At 37.8% G+C, this 12,139-nt stretch overlaps 1 protein-coding gene across 2 annotated transcripts in view; it reads right to left on the reverse strand.

The window, feature by feature from the left end:
- Positions 1–3,164: 3,164 nt before the first annotated feature.
- The window catches only part of CAPZA1 (capping actin protein of muscle Z-line subunit alpha 1), a 49,805-nt gene continuing 40,830 nt past the window's right edge, over positions 3,165–12,139 (reverse strand). For both annotated transcript variants that reach the window (XM_058716198.1, XM_058716199.1), the window contains exons 8-10: positions 7,460–7,531; positions 5,182–5,244; positions 3,165–4,794 (exon numbers count right to left, since the gene is read on the reverse strand). In XM_058716198.1, coding sequence (XP_058572181.1) covers positions 4,654–4,794; positions 5,182–5,244; positions 7,460–7,531 — 276 coding nt within the window. In that variant the 3' untranslated portion in view covers positions 3,165–4,653. The remainder of the gene's footprint in view (positions 4,795–5,181; positions 5,245–7,459; positions 7,532–12,139) is intronic.

A 12,139-nucleotide genomic window follows, 5' to 3' on the forward strand; every position in this document is an offset into this window, starting at 1 on the left:
CTAAAGGGGGTGGGGCTCCCACAACAAACATAAAACGAGCCTCTGCATCTATTTATGCTCCCTAATAACAAAAACACACCAACTAGAATGGGGCAAAGAACATAAAAAGTTATGTAAAAAAAATTCTTCAAAAAAATATACCAGTTACAAAAATATTAAAGGTAGTGTTTTTCTGCAAAGTAATTCCCTGTAGGAGGCCACACATTCAACGTAACCTAGTGTGAGGAAAGTCCAGAACCCAGGTCATGCTCCAGCTGGGCTACCCTTGTACCTGCCCCCAGGCCAATAACCAACTATCGCCAGGAATAACAGATTTTAGCAACAGGAAATGCAAAGTTGGTGGGAACCAAAGCTAAGAGGAAGAGGAAAAACTGGGCAGGGGACATTGCCTAAGAATTTATGTCTTAGAAATTGTGCAAAGTAGAGGGAAACACTAGTAAAATCGCTGATTTCTCCACCTTTTTTCTCCACAATTACCTGGTGAGGTCTGACGGTAGCCAAGAGTGAACCTCTTAAAATCACCATGTTAACTTACCATTTCAAAAACCTCCCATCCACCACACCCACACTGATGTTTGGTTCCATGCTGATGAGTAAATCTAAGTCCCCATTATTCCTGGATTTCTAACACCACTGCCCCTCTCCACACACACCCCCCCCCCCCCAAACCTTAGGCCAATCTCCTAGATGTTATCAAAACATGCAAACAGCTGTAGTATAGTACCAACCTGAGTAAAAATATGTTATGTGGCCTTGGTTACAATGGAACCTCTCTAAACCAGTTTCGTCTAGAAAAATACATTTCACATGGAGCTGTAATTGTTACCACATATGGCTGTCTAGATGTCTAGAATGGTCTTCCTTCCCAGTCTCACTTCCTTGAAACTTTCTCTAAAACCATCTGCACTTGTAAAGAATCTGACTTTAAAGTGGCTGATTTTAGTACGGGTCCAAATATCACTGAAGGCTATCTGAAAGTTAACTTTGGCCAATGACGTTACTAGAATAAACCTATAGCCTCCCAAGGTAACTTTGGAGAAGCATATTAAAAGCTCTGTATTTTCTTCATTACTTCTCATGACTCCATAGTTACTTGGCCTTCACAATTAAACATCTGAATGTTAAGTTCATGTAGACCATAGTCCTGAATACAACTAGAAATAGCCCTTAAACTGAATGCTGAAATTGGTTAGAGGCTGTGGCAGGTACAGCTGATCCTCATTATTTGCAGATTGTGTTATTTGCAAATTCACCTACTCCCTTAAATTTACTTCTAACCCCCAAATCAATACTTGCGGTACCTTTGTAGTCATTCATGGAACTGTGCAGAGCAGCAAAAAAAACCTGAGTTGCCCAATGTGTATGTTCCCAGCTGCAACAAGCAAGGTCATATTCTGCCTTCTTGTTTCAGCTCATATTATAAACAAGCATCCTTTTCGTGGTCCATATTATGGTCATGTTTTTTGTTGTTGGTGGTGACTTCACTGCTTAAAATGGCCCCCACACCTGTGTAGTGCTGAAGTTCTATCTGGTGTTCCTAAGCACAATGCTGTGATGTGCTTTATAGAGAATATTCCTATTAGATAAGCAGGAGTTATAGTGCTATTGGCTGGGAGTTCAAGGTTAATGAATAAACAATATGTTAAATGAGGTGATTTAAATAGAAACACACATATAAAATAAGATCATGTATTGACTTGTTGACAAAAATGTGGCCATTAGTTCCCAAGCACCTAACCCTGTATTCCCTGAGAAGCAGTATTTCCTATTTGCCAACTCAGTGTTTGCTGGCAATGAACTACTGTGAATAATGAGAATCAACAGTATATTCATATGTATAACAGTGCTTTTCAATGTATTGGATTTGACAAGGTAGGATATTGGTTACTGCTCTCGGTGGGCTAAGATCTACCGTGTCTTTTTATACATTCTCTGTTCAAGGGAAAATTTTTGTTAGCTCAACTTATAGGACCATCCAGTTTTGTTCTGTATTTACCAACCCTCTTTTCTTTCTTTGATTTCCCAAGCAGTAGGTAGCTTCATTCTATATGAGGTTATACATTTATAAATTGACATTCAGTAATGTATCAGTCTTTTGTGAGTCTGGAGAAAATGTGCCAAGGTTTGCCAAGTATCTCATGGACACAGATGAGTCCAGCATCAAAGTTCTACATTACAGAAGAGAACAGGCACTGGAACAAGGCAGCTTGTAACAGCAGCACAACTACCCAGGCTCAAATGAAACCAATAGTTTTCAACAGTGTAATTTCAAATCCAAATATAGGAGTGAGGCCTCCCAGAAAACTCCTTTCCATCTGGCTGAGAAACCTTTACCCTAGGATACCACAGGCAGATTTCAGCAGCATGTGACAAAATAAGACACGATTCAAGCAAATATCCTGAAGGAGGTTAAGGAAGTAAGGTCTCTGCAGGACTTGGCAAGGAGGGCTGACTTCCTCCCGATTATACAACTAACCAAGGGCTTTAGATAGCCAAAAGATTAGTAAGTTTTTACAAAAGTCTATATGGGCTAGGGAAGTGGATGGGATAGGCTAGGGGCAGGCTGACAGTTAATAAGTTAAAGGCAAAGGCAAGAATGTTTGAATCTGTTTGTGCTACAAGCACAGAGTATAGTACAACAAATATTCCCTCAAAAGGTGGGACTTTAACTGGCCTTAGATGGAGTGTGAACCACTGAAACTCCTCTGGTTCTTAGGAACCAGGATAAAAGCCTTTCCCTCATGTCTGTAGCTAAGTCCAATTTGCAAGGAAGTAAAGCTGCATTTAGAGTTAAGTCAATGTGAAATACCACCCAAGTTCAAGGTACAGGGATTCTTTCATTTCTACTTCTTGTCTAGTGACTAGAACCATACTTGGGCCTTGCTTTCTCAATGTCAGACAGAGAAGATAACTAGAAATGGAAAACCAAAGCAAAATCTTTGAACCACCCGCAGCCTCTGAGTGAGGAGCAATGTTATCCACAGGGACATTGCTCAAACTAAAAAAAAAAAAAAAAGGCGCTGTCCTTTCCAAGTTTTTGGATAATCACTGAATCTGTAATAGTTCAGAAACCCTGAACATCTTCATCAATTAAGACCAAGCACAGTTCTCTTACTTGAGAACAAAAACTGAAGACATGGATCGAAAAGGAAAGACTCAGACAATTTAAGAACAAAACAGGTATATTTCTATTGGACTACCTGATACAGAGGATAGTGTGGTATGAATGGATAGTATGAATGACACATAATACAAATATATTTTATTTGAAATAAACAAAAATGCTTACACAGTTCAACTGGTCACTTGGAAACAAACTTGCTTGACTGTATTACTGAGCAAAAACAAAGCTGAAGCACAAACACCCTTCTTTTTTGACATGTATTTGGATAGGTAGGAAGACACTACTTGGTTTTTTAAAAACTGACCTTCCCTTAAGGCCTGGTCATAGAAGTGTAAACAATGTAAATGAATCCACCATTACCAGCTGTCATATCATATCTATGTCACCTGTGTATTCTGAGATCATACATATACCTGCCAATATACCTGGGAAGGGTTGCTGAATCACAGTTACATTTAAGTTCTTGGCAGGCAGGACTGAGGAAAAGTAATTTGGAACAAGTTTTACATCCTATTTAGAACAAATCACTAGTATTCCCTTAAATAACAGGTTACAATAGAAAGATACTGCCTGGAACGTATCCTTTTCACTTTGGTTCATTTTTTGTTTGTGTTTGTGATTTACATAGTTGTTTGAATCATCTGCTTATAGTATAATCCTGCCACAAAGTATTAAAGCACGAGATACTATTATTCCTTCAACATCTGCATTTTTCAAGTTTTATACTCTACTACATCCCTAGTACGTCAGCAGTTCTTGAATAATACAAAATAATAATAAATGGGTAAAACTCTTCTAAAAATGCAGATGTCTATAACTATAACGGTACTAGATGGGAAGGAGACAATGAGGGAAGAGAAAAAAAGCAAACACGTTCATGTGCAGGGAATGTGGTTCAAGTCTTTGGATTTAAAAACAACTTCCCCAGAGAAGCTGGCTATAATGGAATTTCCAGAAAACTTCCTTTGCCCCCACAAAAGGACCTGAAAAGCCCAATCCAAACTTTTGAACACTACAGTTATGAGATGTTATAAATGATAATCAAAGCAGTCAGAGGGAGAAGGATGAATGTGTCTTCCATTCAGCTAGTTTGTAGCATAGCCTCTTTACCTGTTGGTGGATCAGTAAAAACCACTAAAGTACCAGAAGTGCTTTGAAGGATAGGGGTAGAAAAGTACTGGGCATATTACCTGTCTGTATCAATAACAGGGCTTCATGGCTAGGAAAATTTTCTAAACAGTAAAATGACTCCAGGATAGATCTCTCTCCATCATTAAATGTGGCAGAATTTAAAAAAAAAAAAAAAAAAATTTACAAGTAGAGATAGTGAAAACAGAAAATTACAAGGCAGAGAACACAAAAGAATCAAGATGATGCTATAGGTTCAACAGTATTCCATGAGGCTAGAAAACCTGTTAACTTTGAAAGCCCTAGCAAAATATCACTCTTGTTTATAAATCACTTATTTATCATATGACCGCATGTTGAATCCTTTCTTTCCACATACTGAAGAATCCTACATTCAGCCTTTAAGCATTTTGCATTTCTTTGCCAATCTTGTAGCTGAGTATCTTGTTCCAGTCGATTTTGGTGCGGGTAACCGGAAGCTGCCGGCGCAAGGCCTTGAATGTGGTGTCTGACATTGTTTGATAGTTTTCACTAATTGCTGTCTGCAACAGATAATTGAAGATAAGTTGCTTGAACAGAAATGGATAGTTGTGATTAGGAAAGTAACTCTGTGGTCAAAGGACATGTTTGAGTCTTCTAAGAAGGACAACAGGATATAACATTCCTAGTAAGCTCCTCTCCCATCTCTGAAGTAAGTTAAGAAGCCCACTTATATTATTTCTACAACTAGAGCTATAATCCCTTCCAGTGTCAAAACCTTGACAGTAAGCACAATGCCAAGTTGCAAGGTCTGCAGCTTCCACACTTAGTTATACTGAACAACACATATATTTATGTTGAAAGGACAAAGAGAAGGTCTAACAAAATGTGTTAACAGCAAAATAATAATGTTCTAGAGATCTAGAGAAATTAGTTCCAAATCTTCTTACCTGATATTCATTTTCTGCATGCTCTATGATTTTAATAAACTCCTTGGCAGTTTGGACTTCATTCTAACAGAGGAAAAGAGGAAATAGGAATTTTTTAAAAAGTATAAACGATAAATAAAAACATACTGAAAAGATCATCTTGACTAACATTTGTGTAACAACTTACAGTTTATCAAGTGTTTCCATGCACATCACCTTCTTTGATTCTCCCAACAGCCCTGTGAGGTTGATCTGTTATCATTACCTCCATTTTCCAGATGAGAAAACAGAATCCTCATAAGTGACTAGACCAAAATTACACACTTCTTGAAAGATGGGATCTGAATCCAAGTCTTCTGCCAAAAGACCCCACGCTCTTTTCAATCTACCACAGTATGCCCCAAAGACATCATCACGACATCTTGAAATGTTTATGCCTTGAAAATATCTCTGGTTTAAGATGATATAAACAATGCCCTCACCAATATCAGCCATATATGTTAAACTCATATACTCCTCTGCCAGTTGTGATGTTAAATCAACCAATACATTTTGCTTTACATGATTCAGGTACCATATTAACTAAACGTATCCTTTTCACTTTGATTCATTTCTCATTCTCTCTCTTCCTTTCATCATTAGGTACAACAAAAATATAGGTAAAAGCTAAGATTTACTGCCTAGGGCAGCAGTTCCCAGACTCTTTCAAATGGTAAAAACTATCTTGTTTTCACAGCAATGCTAAGACAAGTCATTTGCTTTCCCACTCACACTCTTAAGTGTGCATAATGCAGGTCCACAGAAGCTACAAGATGTGTGATGGCTTCATCACTCTGAGGGCTAATGGAATGTGTGGGCACATATGGGAATCCAGTGGTCTTTTATTAAGCCAGACACTATACAATTTGTAAAACTGTAAGTGAATGCCATTCTTTGCACTATTTTTTTTTTTGGTTTGGAAAATATAGTTCTTTTTTCATGAAAATGCTATTTAGGCCAACAAGTAATGGGTTAGTTACTGTTATTTTAAATTAACAAATATATTTAACATTTCTCAGTTTTAATTTCTAACAAAGTAAATGTAGATACAATATACATAAACAAAGCTAGCTAGTTTGTTTGTTTTTATGATTTTTTTTTTTTATTAGAAGGTCCACACCCAATGTGGGGCTTGAACTCACAACCCCAAGATCAGGCATCGCATGCCATACTAAGCCAGCCAGGCACCTCAAACAAAAGCTATTTGAAGGTGCTCAATAATTTCTAGGAATAAAAAGAAGCACTGAGAATGCAAAAAAATTATGTCCCTTCTTTCCAGGTATAGAACACTATATATATATACATATAGTATTATTATCTGAACAAATTATATATATGTGTGTGTGTGTGTGTATATATATAAATATACACAAATATATAATATCATATCTATGTTTTTAATGTTTATAATTTTGAGAGAGAGAGCAAAAGAGGTGGGGGCAAGGGGCAGAGAGATAGGGAGACACAAAATCCGAAGCAGGCTCCAGACTGCTGGAGCTGTCACCACAGAGCCTGACGAGGGGCTCGAACTCACGAACCTGGAGATCATGGCCTGAGCCAAAGTCGGATGCTTAACTGACTGAGCCAACCAGGCACTCCAGAACAACACGTTTTAGTTGAATATTCCTAAAAATGTTTGGCTTCTCTAGTGATATAAATGTAGCCCTATAAGATTTGTTGGCAAACTTTCCTTCCTCATAGTATTTACTGACTGAAGATATTGCTGTCCTTGAGTAAATCTCACAATTGAGAAACAGAGAAAGTGAAAGATGTTTGAATAAAGCCATTATCACTATTTGGCATTATATCATGTTATGTTACACTGTGTTTTATATTATGTAATTATTTACTCTATTACATTTAGTCAAAGACTGTGAACTAATATAGCTGGTTGATTACATGCTTTTATAAGCTGCCAAAATCAAAGCACTGAAAACAAACTGAATTTCTAGTGGCAGAATCAGTACTCAGGATCAAAATAAAAAAATTTTTTTTTAATGTTTGTTTATTTTTGAGAGAGGGAGACAGAGCATAAGTGGGGGAGAGCAGAGAGAGAGGGAGACACAGAATCTGAAGTAGGCTCCAGGCTCTGAGCTCTCAGCACAGAACCAGATATGGGGCTTGAACTCAGGAACCATGAGATCATGACCTGAGCTGAAGTCAGACACATAACCAACTGAGCCACCCAGGTATCTCAGGATCAAAATCAATTTTTTAAAGAAAAGACACAAGTGAGACATATTAAATACTCCACACTCACCGAAACAGTTACTGAATCCTGTACATCTTTATGACTAACCAACTGAACATTGCCATCTTCATAATAGTGAACCTGTGTGAGACAATGGTTGAGCAAGTTTATGTGTAGTTCATATAAAAAGCCCTGCTAAGGTACATATCCATGCCTTAAGCCACTCCCAATCTTTTTTTTTTTTTTTTTTTACGTCATCACCAATCTTTACCAACACCGAAAAAAATATTAGTATGATCAACTGTAACTTACAATGTTGCTTAAAATTCACAGAACACTAAATTTTAAGAATTCTCCCCCTTTTTTTTTTAAGCAGGGGAAACTGATTATTAAATTCAACAAACATTTATTTTGTGCTTATTGCATTCCAGGCATTGTGCTAAGTATTGTAAATACAAAGATCTTAAATAAGATTCCACTCTTAGCAGTATTAAAAGATTAAAAGAATTCAAATAAAATCACTGGACATCAGTTTTTCTCTGTGAAAACCAAGGAATTTTAATGGATCCTAATTCCTTACACATCTCTCCATATATATAATCATCAATACTGGTAAGCAGATCTGACCAAGTGCAGGAAAAACTTACTTGACAGTTAAAGACAAATTGAAAAAACAAATATCCTACTAGTAAATTAGCTTACAAAAAAGCAAGACAAAAGCAGTTCTGAGGATATAAGGTAAAGTGGGGTGCTACAATTATGAGACCAATTAGCAAGAAGGAGGGATACATAAGAGACAGACTAAGCAAAGATGTTAAGACTCAGGAAGTTTTGGCAACTTACAAGATAGCTCCAGTCACCTTAACAAGGCTACAAACTGGTCATATAAAATAGGATGAGGGTTTCCTTTTGTTAAGTGCATTTGAACAAGGTTTTGAAAATAGGAGTTGTCACCTAAATGGACAAGTAGAGAAGGGCATCTAGCAAGGGGATAAGAGAAGTACAAGAGAATGGTTTAGGAAAGAACAAAGAACTCACTGCAAATGAGTTAAGTGTGGAGGGGAATGTGGCAAGAGACAGTGCTATGAAGCCAGCTGGAGACAGACTGTGAAGCAAACTGCCTTATAAACCATGTTAAGAGTCCAGACTTTATCCTATTTAAAGGTGACTGGGACTCAGGGAAAAGGAAATGTTTTAAAAAGATTACCATTTGTGCTATGAAGAAAATAAAGCGGAGGGAGCCGAAACTGGGGGCATAATGCTAGAACAGTAGTCCAGGTACTGCCTGTTTCCTTCATCTAGTCCAGGCTACCAGGAGCTATTTTTGTTTTGCTTTGTTTTTGTTTTTAAAGATTTTATTTATTTTTTTAAGTAATCTCTACACCCAACATGGGACTTGAACCCATGTTCAAGAGTCCCCAAGATCAAGAGTCGCATGCGCTACCTACTGAGCCAGCCAGGCACCCATAACAGGAGATAATGTGGATAAAAAGGAATGTTTTTAGAGATAAAGCAGAAGTAAAGAAGAAAGGAACTATATACCCTGCACTACTATGACTATTATTTATTGAGTCCTTACTTCATGTTAAACACTATGCAAAATGTTTTAGTTATTACTTACATTATCTTATTCAATCTTTACAAAAACTCTGAAATAGGGACCATTGTTATTCCTATTTTACAGATGAGAAAACTGAAGCTTGAGGCAGTTTTTTTTTTTTTTTTTTTTTTATACATACCAGAAACTTATTACTCATAGTTCTGGGGATGGAAAGTCTGATATCAAAGTGCCAGCATGATCAGGTGGTTCATTGCAGGCTTCTTTTCTCTGTATCTTTACATGATGGAAGGGGCTAGGGATCTTTCTGGAACTTCTTTTATAAGGCACCATTCCTACTGATGAGGTTTCCACCCTCATGACTTGAGCACCTCCCAAAGATCCCACCTACTAATATCATCATCTGTAGGGGTTATAATTTCAACATAATGAATTGTAGGGAAACACAAACATTCAGAACATAGCAGACTGGAAAGAAAAAAATAGATTATTATTTAAAAAAAAATTTTTTTTTTAACGTTTATTTTTGAGACAGAGAGAGACAGAGCATGAACGGGGGAGGGTCAGAGAGAGGGAGACACAGAATCTGAAACAGGCTCCAGGCTCTGAGCTGTCAGCACAGAGCCCGACGCGGGGCTCGAACTCATGGACCGCGAGATCATGACCTGAGCCGAAGTCGGCTGCTTAACCGACTGAGCCACCCAGGCGCCCTGATTATTATTATTTTTAGAAGAAGATTTTTTTTTTTAAAGTCACAAAGGAATTTTATACAATTAAAATATTACATAGACTGATGGGATTTACTGAATAACTAACAGATCTATAAAGGAAAGCAAGTCTGAAAGATGAAATCCAGTAGCACCTAGAGTATCTCTAAAAGTAAAACTTTTAACTGTTTCCTTCTTTCCTAATATATATATTTTTTCAATCTGAAAGAATGTCTTTATTTTTTTTAATTAATTAATTTTTTAAACTTGTTTTATTTGTTATTTTTTTAAATTTACATCCAAATTAGTTAGCATATAGTGCAACAATGATTTCAGGAGTAGATTCCTTAATGCCCCTTACCCATTTAGTCCATCCCCACTCCCACAAACCCTCCAGCAACCCTCAGTTTGTTCTCCATATTTATGAGTCTCTTCTGCTTTGTCCCCCTCCCTGTTTTTTTATTATTTTTGTTTCCCTTCCCTTATGTTCATCTGTTTTGTCTCTTAAAGTCTTCATATGAGTGAAGTCATACGATTTTTGTCTTTCTCTAATTTCACTTAGCATAATACCCTCCAGTTCCATCCACGCAGTTGCAAATGGCAAGATTTCATTCATTTTGATTGCCGAGTAATACTCCATTGTATATATATACACACCACATCTTTATCCATTCATCCATTGATGGGACATTTGGGCTCTTTCCATAATTTGGCTATTGTTGATAGTGCTGCTATAAACATGGGGATGCATGTGTCCCTTCGAAACAGCACACCTGTATCCCTTGGATAAATGCCTAGTAGTGCAATTGCTGCATCATAGGGTATTTTTAGTTTTTTGAGGAACCTCCATACTGTTTTTCAGAGTGGCTGCACCAGCTTGCATTCCCATTGAGGCAGTTTAATAACTTATCCATGTTCACGTATCTAGTAAAAAAAGGAGCTAGAATATGAATTAGGTCGAATTCCAGAACTAAAACCATATCTAACATGCCTAATACCTCCCACTGTTAAGTTTTGTCAAAAAATTAGAAATTCCCTCATCCAGGGAGAGATAAAGTATCTCATTAGGGACTTAACTCTTCTAAAATATCATTAGAGGGGGATTAAAACAGCCAAGCCTTCATCGAGGCAGAAACCATGATCCTATTAGCAACAAAAGGACTTCCCTGGGCAACATGAATCGACTACAGAAACTTGTTTAAGGGAACAGAAATAGCTGGCTCTGTCCAGATGGGCAAGAGAAACCACAGACTTTCCATACCCTCTCCAAACCCTTAAATTTCATCTTTTGGCTTTCTAAAGGAGGTTGAAGAGCAAAAGACAATTTAAGAATACACTGGAGAAGCAGGGAGTTGATAAATGCCTATAATACCTACACACAAGAATCACAACAGCAAAGATCTGAGGAAAAAAAGACCTGGCTAATAATGACATATAAAGGTTAAAGTTCCAATAGACAAGTGAGATAGGGAAACTGAAGGGATTCCACTCTTGAAAGGCTCCATTTCTGCTGTTTCTTTAAGTTCCACTCACTCATGTTCTATATTTTGCATCTGAGTAAACCAAAGAAGCTTTGTTCCCACTCCGAGGGGGAAACAAGACAGTTAATCATTCTCTAAGTTTCATCGTAGGCCCCCAAACAGCTGCTAACATCTAAGAAGAACCAGATCCGAAGCATGTTCCAGAACATTACCTTTGAACAAACTCTGGTCAACACTGGCATCAATACACTCTTACCTTCGGTGATTTATGGACTAACACCTCTTGTTCACCTGGCACTCACCTTTGATTGGACCCTACCCTGGATTCCTGATGGAAATTGTACCCTGGAACGTGATCCCTTTCCAATGTAAATCCCTAACCCCAAGTGATAGGGAGACTCACTTTTCCTTTTCTGAGTCTCCCAGACATTCCATCTGCTATACTGTATCACTTATGTCATTCAATAAACTCTGCTCTCACTTTCTCCTGGCTAGAGTTTGATTTTTGTCCTGTGGGAAGCCAAGAACTCTCTTGGTCCTGTGGGACCCCCTCAGGGTCTCTAGTACTGGCCTGCCCACAATACCTGGACAAGGATGTTCAAAACACAAGTGGGTCACACCCAAACACTATTTTGTTTGATCATTTTAAACTAAGAAACTGAAAAGTCCAGAGGCTGAAAAGAACACTAGGAAGAGCAGTGAATATGAACAAGATGGGGGATATTTAAAAAACAGAGCTCTATGGGGAGGTACCTGGGTGGCTCAGTCAGTTAAGCGTCCAACTTTGGCTCAGGTCATGATCTCATGGTTTGTGAGTTTGAGCCTCGCATCAGGCTCTGTGCTGACAGCTCAGAGCCTGGAGCCTGCTTCAGATTCTGTGTCTCCCTCTCTCTCTGCCCCTCCCCTGCTTATGCTCTCTCTCTCAGAAATAAATAAACATTAAAAAAAAATTTTTTTTTTAAACAAAACAAAGCTCTGTCCAGAAAAGAAACAAGGACTTATA

This window comes from Neofelis nebulosa, chromosome 2 (genome assembly GCF_028018385.1).
Source record: "Neofelis nebulosa isolate mNeoNeb1 chromosome 2, mNeoNeb1.pri, whole genome shotgun sequence".
NCBI lineage: Eukaryota > Metazoa > Chordata > Mammalia > Carnivora > Felidae > Neofelis > Neofelis nebulosa.